Raw genomic sequence first — 12,914 nt, 5'->3', positions numbered from 1 at the left:
TGTCCAAAACATATTTTTATGTTTCACTATATGACATAAACTGTATATTCATAGAAATATGTAAATCTAATCTGCTAATAATCATGAGGAATTGTTCTGCAAATTGTGACAGCTGGCAGTCAACTGTGTAGGACATGATGTTTATCAATTTATTAATCAGTAAAAGCAATCTGCCACAGCTGCTCTACAATGACTAGATTTTAGAAATGAGGAATTCAAAACAAATTATCCAATAGTCTCAAAGGTGCTTTTTAAAGAGGCAACTGGACTTTCTAGTTTTTCTTTGAAGATGTTTTGCTTCTCACCCAAGAAGCTTCCTCAGAAAAACCAAAATAAAAAATAGAAAGTTCAGTTAGCTGTTGAAAAAGGAGCCTTGGGACAACAATGACCTGGATGACTGAGAATCTCCTTGGACAAATTATCCAATAGAGGAGAATACATGTAGCTCAGGATTGAAATGTGCAGTTATCTGAATTTGGTTGTGTGCTTGCAAATGTTTCATTATCCAACTAGGTAACATTATCAGCACTAGTGAGTGTGGGATTTACTCCCTGTTTATATACAGTAGCTTGCCCTACCAGTATTGATGGGGTTATGGGATAGTAGTTGCCCTACCAGTATTGATGGGGGATATGGGATAGTTGTAGTTCAGGTGTTGATCCTTCCTTTCTGAATATAGGCTGCTAGAGTGATATGTTCTGGTCTTTTTGTTTCCTTACCTTTTTAATTGTCTGTTTAGAATGTTGTTTAAATGTTATTTATTTGTCTCTACTGATGGCTGATTTATCTAAATGTCAAGCTTTGGGGAATTCCCTAAAGTTTTTGGACTTAGCTTGGTCTAGGATGCTCACAATTTCCCAGTTGAAACTATGGTTAAGTCTGTCCATGTGTTATGAGTTTAAGGAGTTTTCATCGTACCTTCTGACTGCTGGTTAGTGTTCAAGGATACAGAAAACAGAAAAACAGAGTTGGAAGGGACCTTGGAGGTCTTCCAGTTCAACCCCCTGCCCAGGCAGGAAACTCTACACCACTTTTTCCCCCTTCGCTAAACCAGGGGTGGGCATGGCCAGCGCATGATGCATCTGGCCTGCAGGCCGCGAGTTTTGACACCCCTGACTTAGGCGATCTATATTGCTGTTGTCCTTCAATTATGATCCTTCAATTATGTAGCTAGATTTGTTCAACACCTTATTCATAAGCTGTTCATTCAGTCTGGATTACTTTATTTAGAAAATAAAACCCATTAAGTTCACTGAGTTTTAATGTCAGAGAAGAATATAGAGGATTGTTGACCAAATGTAAGTTTGGCTTTCAAATAATTAAGGGGAAATTAGGCATTCCAAAATAAAAGATACATTCATTGCTTAACGCATTGTAAGCCGCCCTGAGTCTCCGGAGAAGGGCGGCATATAAATCAAATTAAAAAAAAAAATTCAACTCTTTCAAGGAGCTTTCCCCAATCTAGTTCAGCTGACTTTGATTTCAACTCCATCACTCCATGAAGAATGGTTGGAAAGGAACCACAGTTGGGAAACAATGGCATAGTAATTTGGAATATTTGTTTATCTGTGTTTTCCACAATGGGCAAAGTCTTTTCTTAGACTTTTACAAATGTATTTTCTAGCCCTACTAGAATAGAATAACAGAGTTAGAAGGGATTTTGGAGGTCTTCTAGTCCAACCCCCTGCCCAGGCAGGAAACCCTACACTACTTCAGACAAATGGTTATCCAACATCTTCTTAAAAATTTCCAGTGTTGGGGCATTCACAACTTCTGCAGGCAAGTTGTTATTAATTGTTCTAACTATCAGGAAATTTCTCCTTAGTTCTAAATTCCTTCTCTCCTTGATTAGTTTCCACCCATTGCTTCTTGTTCTACCCTCAGGTGCTTTGAAGAATACTACCTAAGAGCTATTTGAAATGAGGATGCTAGAGCTCAAATTTCTACTAAATTTCAGGCTCTCTTTGAATGTTCCATCCAAAAAAAAAATATTCATCATCCAAATAAAGTATAACAGAAACAGAAAACAGACAGAAACAGAAATTCTGTCTACACAATTTTGAAGCTAATGCATTACCAAGTTAACTTACACCACATATTGATTCATTACACCCTTTTGAATACTTTCTATCACAAGACTCTAGTAGTCTGTAACAGTGGGGGTATTCAGCCGGTTCTATACTGGTGAACCGGTAGCAGCAGCTGTGGAAGGCTCCACCCACCCGACCGGACATCATCACATCCCGATTTTGATGCTCTACAAATACGCGGAAGGCCCTGTGCATGCATAGAGGTGGCGCATGCGAGCAAAGCTGAAGGCCCTGCGCATGCGAAGCACGTACACATGTGCACTCACATTTGTGAACTGGTAGTGAAGGTAAGTGAATACCACCCCTGGTCTGTAACATGCACCAAGACAGCAACAATAAATATAAATCAAATTTCTAGTAAAAACGTTCACTCAAAGTGCATATGGAAACAAAAAGACTCTGTTATTCAAATCAAGCTACCCAAGTGTCTCTAATCTGTTGGGTTTCTTGAAGAGTTTTCTAAACTCAGAGAATACTAAGAGACCAACAATTCAACCCTGAGCTCTAGTATTAAAGTTCATTTCTGACAAATATACAAAGGATGCAAGTAAAATATGTTGACTCATAAGTTTAACCAGAATGCTCTAAGCATTCACTTAATCCCTTATTTAAAAATGCTCTCTTTTAACCATTCTTTTCAAGGAAAGTGAGAGATTTTAGAAAAATGAGATTCTAGGAAATTTGTGCAAAGGAAAATAAACTTGTATTGTTGCCAATAAATGCTCAAACATTTCAAGCTAGATTTCAGCAGTCATACAAATGAACAAAAGAATCAATACTTACCTCCTTCTCCTGATCCAGAGCCATTATCTGGAGACAGAGACAGAGGGAGAGAGAGAGGGGGGGGGGGAGGGAGAGAGAGAGAGTATTATTCAGGATGGCACTTTTTCCTTTTTATTGTACTGTATTTCCTTTTTATTTGTATTGTATTTCCTGTTTATTGTAGAAATATATTCTAGAGAAAACAGAATTGCATAGTTATAGACAAAGAACTCCTTATTTTTTTTCAAACTCAGAAGTCACCTTCAATTGTTTAACTAGCATTATACTTTTGTATTTACAATGCACATTCATTTCTCTCTCTATGTGGTTTAAAAGGTGGGGGGGAACTGATAATGAAACACATCTTGGCACAATTTACCAAAAGAAGAGCGATAAGCTGTTGTAGGAGGAAAAGATGAACATCTGAAGGATGGAAGTGCAGACTGTAATTAAGAATTCTTAAGGCTCACAGTTCTTATTCCCTTTCAGCTCTTTTACAATATATAACTGTCTAATTAAAAACACTAAATTATAGACATGATCTTTGTAATTGAATGTGTTATATACTATTTGGTCATAGCATTATGATTGTTTTAATTGTTTTTCTCTGATTTATAGAGATTTTTAAATATTGTTTTTGTTCTTAGCTGCCCAGAATTCATATGTAAGAAGGGCAGCCATGTAATTTTTTAAAAATAAATATTAAAAAGTAAAAACAAACACAATAACTAATTAACCCATAGGAATCCCACAGTTGTTTACCTCTGCGCCCTTCCAAAAATCAGGCACTCAACAATTAATCTTCAACAACTTCCAACCATTTCATAGCCTGCCAAAGCCACAATTCAGAGGTTTATTCAACAGATGTAGCATCAAATGTACAGAGGAATTGCAGGCTCAACTGGAGATATGATGCTGGAGGTTAGAGCAGTTCTGATTTAGTCCAGATGAACCAGAACCAACCCTTCCCTTCCAGAAACCAAAACCTTTGGCAGAGCTTTCTCTTAACCATTCATTCCCATTTGATTAGATTTTAGCCCTTTACAAAAATGAGCATTCTGATGCATATGTGAGAAATTCCAGTAGAAGATTGATTTTCATAGTGAAAAATGTCAAATGCTGTTTTTAACTTAGCTTCAACCCACAAGAGAGAAATGGAGCAGCATAATAGAGACAGAACAACTTTGAAATCTGTTCCCTCTTGCTCAAATACAGTAAAATACTGTGGCACCAAACCATAGATATAATGGGGACAAGACTAATAGATACTGTCGTATGTATCCAATGGAATAATGTAATGTCCTCAGATAAAGAACTGCTTTGTTTGTGTGTCACAGTTCAATACCCCAATACATGAGATACATATATCCTCCAAGACAGCTCTTTTGGTGGTGAACAATTTTTTTCTCCCATAACAAAAAGGAGGACGTAAAGAAACATTAACTAGCCTACAAAATGACAATTTATTTCGTAAAACTTTTATAAGCCCAGCAGTGACTTAATGGAAGTTGCCCAGATAACTGTTCTCATTTTATTTTTTTCCTTCTTTCCATTTATACCTTGATCCTTCCTCCTTTAGAATTTTTCTGCCATTGTAAATAATACCTTCTAGAAATACTCTACCCTGCATTTAGTGTTATAAAAATGAAAATGAGGCAGCTACTTGCAAAAAACACAAGAGAGAAGTATAACAGTGATCTATTAATGAAATAAGAAACACAAAAAAAGCTCTACATCTGAAGGAAATGTAGTTCATATTAAAGAACTTAATTAAGTTGCACAGAATGACAATAAATCACCCAACACCATTGCCCAAGCTATTTTTATTGTCAAAATTACTCTACAAATTGTTCCTGCAATATCATGATTTAACCTTAGCTATTCAATGGTGCAACTACTCAGGCACTGAAGTAATGAAAATGCATAGACTTTCCTCATCTCCTTTTTTTCTTCAAACAATTACTAAAAATGGAAGCATACAAGTGAAGTGGAGGAGATATGAGACCTTTAACAAGCACTGCAGATTGTGGAACGTAGATAAATCCTCCAGAGCAAATGTACCACCAAATGTTCTTATGCATTAAACTTGATTACCTTAATGTGAGTCAATTCCAGTTTTCTTTTGAAAATGAATGAAAACAATTAAAAAACTCTTAGTTTGTGATTTACATCATCTTCACATCACCTTGAAAACTGTGAATAAAGATAATGAATTAAATCTTCAGGTTCTTTCCCACTGCTTTACCAGCCTTACTTTCTTATATCTAGAAACAAATAAGGGATTGAAGATTTTTTTGGGGTGTGGGTTTGATATTACAGACTAAAAAGGCTACTCCTCTGCAAAGAAAGGAGAACTGTTTTAATTGCCCTCAAAAGACTTAATAAACTCATGTTCTGGTCACAATGAAGATGCAGTATTAGTCATGCCCCTGGGAATTCTGGGAATCTAATCCTAGCCCATCAGCCTCAGAGACAGCAAGCCTCTAAATACCACTTCCCAGAAAACCACAGCGAAGAAGAGTTATTGATCTGATGTTCTTGTAGGATCCATCAGACCTATTTGTTTAGTCACTATGGGAGACTGGATGGGAGACTAAGTAGGTTTAAAGCCATGTACAGGAAAAAGCAAGACAACAAACAGAATACAGAGAAGTCTAGTTATAGGACCACTTTCATCTTAAGTTATGAATAGGCTGCTGATATATTGTTGAACATATTTTATATCAACTTGGTTCATACCAAGTTTATGAACATATTTTATATCAAGCAAATGGGCGTTGTACTTACCTGATACGCCCCTTCTCTATTCGCTGTCACGGCAGTCAGGATTGGGTAGTAGACAGGGAGCTGGCCAATCGGACCGAGTCTACTGGAAGCTTAAGCTCCGCCTTCTTCTGCTTGGCTCCAGTTTTGAGGCAAAGGTTTCCAGCAGACTGACGTGTCTATAGAGAGAACAGAAGAGAGGTGAGAGAAACCCCCTCCCCTGCACCACTCCCCGGAACCGACCAGGGTGAGGCTGACTGCCGTGACAGCGAATAGAGAAGGGGCGTATCAGGTAAGTACAACGCCCATTCTCCTACTTGGCTGTCACGGCAGTCAGGATTGGGACATACCAAAGCTTCATGTCCTAGAGGGAGGGATCAGGTCGGATCCGTTGAAGAACCCGTCTCCCGAAGGCGGCATCTGCCGAAGCATAGGTGTCCAGTCGGTAGTGCCTGATAAATTGGGTCACCGAGGACCAAGTAGCCACCTTGCAGATTTCTTCCCATGGAGCTTGGGAAGCCCAAGCCGCGGACATGGCAGCACTTCTCGTAGAATGTGCCGTGATGTGTCGGGGAATTGGTAAGGATTGAACCTCGTAAGCCATGGAGATAGTAGCCCGCAGCCAGCGGCCAACTGTAGTAGAGGAGATCTTTGACCCCATGGAAGAAGGTTGAAAAGAAATAAAGAGGGCCTCCATTCTCCGGAAAGTCGATGTACGGGACAAATATATTTTCAGGGCCCTGCGAACATCAAGGGTGTGCCAACATTGTTCTAGGCGATGCTGAGGAGAAGGGCAAAAATTTGGAAGTACTAGCTCCTGCGATCTGTGAAAGGTGGAATTGACTTTTGGGATGAAGGCAGGGTCCATACGGAGTACCACTCTGTCCTTGTGGAATAAGCAGAGGTCAGATCGAACGGACAGGGAAGCGAGTTCCGATATGCGGCGGGCAGAGGTAATTGCTACTAAAAAGGAAACCTTGAAGGACAGGGGTTTCAGGCTGACCACACGGAGGGGCTCGAAGGGGGGGGCCAGTGAGGGCAGTGAGAACTCTGTTGAGGTTCCACGTAGGAAACCTGTGGATAACTGGGGGGCGTAAGTTGGTAGCGCCTCTCAAAAAATCATGGATAAGAGGATCCTTTGATAGAGGAGTAGAGATGCCAAACTTTAAAACAGACGACAAGGCAGCGATCTGACGGCGTAGGGTATTGGGAGCGAGGCCGGAGGTGAAGCCTTCTTGCAGAAAGTCCAACAACTGAACTACAGAAACAGAGGTAGGGTCCAGGTGGCGTCTCGAGCACCAGCGTATAAAGGACTTCCACATAGAGTCATAAATACAGGACGTGGATGGCCTATGAGCTGCCATGATAATGGAGATGGCTGCCGGTGAAACCTTGGATGCCGTCAAACGGAGCCGCTCAACCTCTAGGCGGTCAGTTGATAGGATTGAGGGTCCGGGTGGAACAGATTGCCCTGCTGCAACTTGATCAGATTGTCCGGAATCCACCATGGGGGAGCTACGGACAGCTCCACAAGATCGGCAAACCAGGGCCTGCGAGGCCAGTAGGACGCCAGAAGAAGGAGCTTCGCTTTTTCCAATAGAAGTTTGCACATGACCTTGACGATCAGGGGAAAGGGGGGGGAGGCGTAAAGCAGAAGGCCCTGAGGCCAAGGACCGTGAAGAGCGTCCACCGCCTCCGCGCCCAGAGTCTGAAAGCGGCAAAAGAAGCGAGGCAGCCAGTGATTGTTGTTGGAGGCAAAAAGGGCCACCTGAGGTAGGCCGAATCGATCCGTCAGTAGCTTGAAAAGGTTGGAGGGGAGGCTCCATTCCGTGGAGTCCAGCCGGGCATGGCTGAGAGCGTCCACTTGAATGTTGTCCCTTCCTGCTATGTAATCGGCCCGAAGTGAGAGTAGATGACCCTCAGCCCAGAGGCTGAGACGATGAGTCTCCTGCATGAGAAGCTTGGAGTGTGTGCCGCCCATCCGGTTTATATGAGCTTTGGTCGAGATGTTGTCCGTTAGGACCAAGACATCTCGACCGATGATGTGGGGCTCGAAGCGGAGGAGGGCTAGGTAGACTGCCCGCAGCTCCAGGATATTGATGCTGAGAGATTGTTCCTGTGTCGACCAACGGCCCTGAGCCGTGATGGAGTTTAGATGGGCCCCCCATCCCTGGAGACTCGCATCAGTAATGACGACAGCTCGCTGCGGTTCCAGGAACTTGCTTCCTCGCGACACTGCCGGCGAGGCCCACCAGCGAAGAGAATCTAACACCTTCTGTGGAAGCCGTATTTTCCTGGAGGAATTGGAAGAAGCCAACCGTTGAAAGGGAAGCAGGAGCCATTGAAGCTCTCTGCTATGGAGGCGAGACCACGGAACTATTCCGTAAGCGGACACCATTTTGCCCAACAAGGTGGAGAGATCAGAAAGAGAAGCGGAGCGACTACGACGAATGCGGCAGGCCAGGGAGGAAAGGCTCACTATCCTGTCACGGGATAAGGAGACCTCCATTGTCGAGGTGTCAATAATGGCTCCAAGGTGTTGAATATGAGTAGAGGAGACTAAATGGCTTTTAGACCAATTTATGGAGAAGCCGTGAGTTTGCAAAATATGGAGAGTCCTATCTAAATCCCGCAGAGCCTGGTCAGGGGACCAGGAGAGGATGAGGATATCATCCAGGTAAAAGACAGCTCTGATAGGGGTGGAACAGACATGGGCCATAAGGGCGGCCATTATCTTGGTGAAGACCCTGGGAGCAGAGGATAACCCAAAGGGGAGGGCACTATACTGAAAGTGATGCCCATTAAAACAAAATCGAAGAAATTTACGATGACCATGCCGAATTGGAACGTGGAGGTATGCTTCAGTTAAGTCAATTGAGGTCATAAGGTCCCCTTGGCGGATGCCAAGGAGAATAGTTTGGAGCGAGTGCATCTTAAACCGCCGATACACGATGTGCCGGTTTAAGGATTTTAGATCGAGAATAGCTCTCCATTCCCCCAAAGCTTTGGGGACAAGGAAGAGACGGAAATAGAAACCCTGTCCCCTCTGGGAAGGGGGGACGGGCTGGATGGCTCCAATGTCCAAGAGATGCTGGATAGCCAAAACCATCCTAGCATTCTTGATGGGGTCGCAGGAGGGAGGACATGGGAGGAAGAGCTTCGGAGGAATGGAGCGGAATTCTAATGAAAGGCCAAAACGAATAGTGGATTTGACCCAGGCGTCTGACACAGAGGCATCCCATTGGGCAACAAAAAGGGCTAAATGACCACCTATAGACTGAGGGGAAATAGGATCAACGGGACCTCCTAAAGGGACGTCCCCTACCCCCTCGAAAGGGCCATTTGAAATTAAATCGGGAATTGTGTCTGACCTGAGGATCCGAGGGAGCCGGACTTCTGGAAGTGAAGGGACGCTGAGGGCGTTGAGACAGGAAGGACTCCGTGTTCCGATAGGAGGAAGTGCGAAAGGAGGAAGTAAGCCTATTGTCGGGGCGTCGGTTGAGAGCTGGCAATACTTTGCGGTGGTCTCTTGTTTCCACCAGGAGTGGGTCCAGTTGTGTACCGAAGAGTTTGTCCCCAGAAAACGGTGAAGAGGCGAGGCGCCATTTACTTCTAATGTCCGCTTGCCAGTTACGGAGCCACAGTAAGCGCCGGGAAGTGATGGAGGTCCCAATCGCTTTGGCAGAAAAACGAGTCACATTTAAGGTGGCATCCGCGGAGAATTCCACTGCAGCTATAATTTTGTTCAGATCTTGATGTGAACAATGATCAGATGGTGGGAGGCGGGCTTGCAGCTGTCTCAGCCAGAGGATGGTGGCCCTGTTGAAAAATGACGCTGCAGATGAAGCCTGCACCGACCAGGCGGAGGCCTGATGGCCTTTAATCAAGGTCCTCTCTGTCTTCTTTTCCTCAGGGCGTAGACACTCCTCCGGAGGACCTGCAAGGGGAGATGGAGAGGAAAGAGCCAGCACAGGGGCGTCCACAGAAGGGACTTGGAGAAGCTGTGAAAATTCAGTGGCCATATTATAGAATCGCTTGTCCAGATTATTGGGGACCGGGCCGGAGCCTGGAAGGGACCACTGATGGAGGACCACATCAGAAAATAATTTTGGGGCCGGGACCACCTCCTTAGGAACTGCAGGCTCTTGAAAGAGGGCAGAGGTAGGGTCCGCTGAAACTGAAGATGTGTCTGGTAAAGTGGAAGAGTTTCCTAAACGGGTAACGTTTTGGGCCTTAAAAAGCAAAGAACGGAACATATGAGGCCGGAAAAGGCCAACAAAGGCCGGTTGGTCGGGTTCTAATCCCTCATCATCTGATAGGTCATGATCTATGACTAGCTCTCCTTCTGAGAGTGAATCTTGGCTCGCAGAATCCCCAAGTTCGCCTGTTTCTCTGATATCACCCTCTGCCTCCTGAAAGGCTTGTTCTGTGTAGGAGGGATTGTTGTCAACATGGATTGATGATTCAGAGGGGGCCCTCTGTTGAAGGCCTTGCGAAATGCCTTGGCGAATGGCCTGCGATATCAGCTCAGCTAGGGCGGAGGGGATGTTGGTGAAGTCCTGGAAAGATGGACCAGGTGAAGGAGCTGAAGGGTTTGGATTGGTTGGTTGTTCAGGGATAGGAGAAGGAGAGGCCTCATGAGCCACTGGGAAGACCGAATCAGCATCTGCATTGGAAGGAGAGCCCTCATGAAAGGACCTGTCAGGGGACAATGCCGGGGTAGGCCGAGGAGGAACCTCCCTAGTAGGTAGAGGCAAGGTGGATCGGGCCTCAGGACGGGCAGGATCTGGGCCCATGTTAGAGGCTGCCTGGGCCCTCTGGAAGGCCTTCTCGATGGCCTTGTGTTTTCGCTCCTCCTCTTTTGATGGCTTGCGATTAGGAGGAAGGGAGGCAGAAGAGACTTACCCCCTCTTATTTTTTGAGGGTCTCCCCTGAGAAGACCCTTCCTCAGGATCGTCCTCGAGAGGACGTTTCCCCTTGGCTAAAGCCTTGCGAGAGTGGCGGGAATTGGGAGCGTCCACCATTTTGAACTGATCACAACGAGGCCCAAGGGTTAAAATGGCAGTCTATGAGGCCAGGCAGCAGGGAAGGCAATACTTGCGTTTCGCAGATAAGTATTCAGGAAACTGTCCGTCAAGCCGCAAGCCAGATGGCTAAAATGCGGTCGTCAGCGCCGAGGGATGAATTGCGCAATTAGCCGCTGCTAGGCAGAATCGCCTTCTGGCGCAGCGAAACCGCCGATGGCAAAGGCGGGTTGGCCCGGTAACAGTCCCGATGCTGTGAATCCCAGGGGACTGACAAAGACCTCCGCCGATGAAGGCGGGAATGCCGGGGGACGTGGCAGGGCGAACCCGTGCGCGCGCCAGCAAAGCCGCCAGCTGGCGGCAAACAAAAATAGCTGCGGCCGCAGTTGTTGTAGATGAAGCGACCGACAGCTAAGGGATAAGGCAAAAAGAGAAGTCCAATCCGTTCCGAGTTCAAAAACCAGCAATTTACGAAGAAAAGTCAGAGAACACTATAGACACGGCTGTCCTGGCAGACCAAGTCGAAAAACTGGAGCCAAGCAGGAGAAGGCGGAGCTTAAGCTTCCAGTAGACTCGGTCCAATTGGCCAGCTCCCTGTCTATACCCAATCCTGACTGCTGTGACAGCCAAGTAGGAGAAGAGCATTTACCTATCCTGAAGAATTTTCTATATAGGTGGAGCTCAATTGCCTAATAATGTTCAGCTCCCTTCTGTACCATTCACTGAATAGGTTTATTTTTTCCTAAATCATTCTGTCATCCTTAAAACATAATCATTCTTTAATTTAAAAAATTAATAATAATTGGATTTTTTCATTGGATGAAGGTGTAATTTTCATTTCCCCGCCCCCCTAAAATTCTGCAACACCACTGAAATGCTACAGTCCTTCTGCCAAAAATTCTTTGTAGGCAAGACCAGTTTCAGACATTTGCTTTCATAGCTAAATTAAGTACCTATAATTAAATATGATTTGTGCCTTTATTTTTAAATGACACTAAATTTGGCCAATTAACCTATGAAACAAGGGTCAATTCAATGTTTTAAAGTAGAGAAAGGAGAAAGGAAAGAATCTGCACAGCCAATTCATTTTTTTCCATATGTAAAAAACTCCCATAAGTAGACCTCTTCTTCCAATGTAAAATTTGAATTGCAAATTACAATCAATAAACAAGAGTCCCATGGTTCACTCTATAGTGGAGGCTGGACATTTAAAAAAATTGAAATGCTCATGTTGGCACAACAATATAGGTAATAACATCATTGCAAGGGATGGCTGGGAAATATCCAGTGACAGCTTTTTTTCCTGAGGTTAAAAGCAGCATGGATTCAGGATTTCATCAGAAGAGGAAAAGATGAAAATTATTCACCCTGCAGCTGTTAATAATTTAAACAAATAAACAAGCTGTCAGGACTAGTGAGGCATTGAAGAACACATTGCCTGTGGCACTCAGGCTGGTGCAGGGGCTCATGGAATCCAATGTTCACCCTTTTTTTTAAAGCAGTACACCAAAAACAGGATTCCAGGAAAGACATTTGACAAAGACTCTTCTCCTCAACTGCTCATTTTCTCTGAATTGAAAGATCATCCAGTTCTACGTGCCCCACCTGCCATCTGAAATTACTCATCCCAGGTACAAGTTTACAACCCCAGTGAGACTCAGGCCCAATCTTCTAGCAGCATCATTTCCATCTGCTACCTGTTCTCTTTATATCCCTTCTCTTTTCTATCTACTGCATGCCTGCTGGCAATTAGCCTCCAGTCTCAATGTCAACAGCAAAGTTTCTACCTAATTGCCCAGAGCAGGACTGTTGAAGGTAGGCCCTCAAACTATTGCTTGGCAGGAGACAGAGGGAGGCTTTTTCTTACAAACTCTAGGAAAGGGTTTCCAAAGTTCATTCTGATTGCTTATGGCAGAGTCATTTGTTCCTCCTTGGCAGAAAGCACAAGACAGCTCCAGTTCGGATATAAAGAGAGTGTGGGATGTTCAGAAACATTTCCAACACTGTACAGTTTTAGATCTGAGATAGCTTTTGCAAAGAGCATCTACAGCATAACAGATATTTTCAAAGCATTTTCTCAGAATCCCTTTCCCAAAATGGATGTTATGTATCGTGCTTTAAAATATTCTCATATATAGCTAGATTTTGTAGCTTGTCTGAGTAACAGCTGTTTTGCACTGGTGGAGATAGATCTATCAGTTCAGCAGCTAACACCAGTATTACACCCACGTCAGGAACTTGTTACTTAGATCAGCAGAAGAGAAACTTGTGGGGC

The 12,914-nt window shown here is 44.1% G+C and overlaps 1 protein-coding gene across 1 annotated transcript in view; it reads right to left on the bottom strand.

The window, feature by feature from the left end:
- TMEFF1 (transmembrane protein with EGF like and two follistatin like domains 1) overlaps positions 1 to 12,914 on the bottom strand; it is a 113,163-nt gene that overhangs the window by 32,975 nt on the left and 67,274 nt on the right. The window contains exon 4 of the mRNA XM_070939103.1: positions 2,874 to 2,900. Coding sequence (XP_070795204.1) covers positions 2,874 to 2,900 — 27 coding nt within the window. The remainder of the gene's footprint in view (positions 1 to 2,873; positions 2,901 to 12,914) is intronic.

Source organism: Pituophis catenifer, unplaced genomic scaffold (genome assembly GCF_029215685.1).
Source record: "Pituophis catenifer annectens isolate HBS135680 unplaced genomic scaffold, rPitCat1.0.hap2 SCAF_3, whole genome shotgun sequence".
NCBI lineage: Eukaryota > Metazoa > Chordata > Lepidosauria > Squamata > Colubridae > Pituophis > Pituophis catenifer.
The sequence above is the reverse complement of the archived record's forward strand: the minus strand, read 5'-3'. Positions and strand labels throughout refer to the sequence as shown.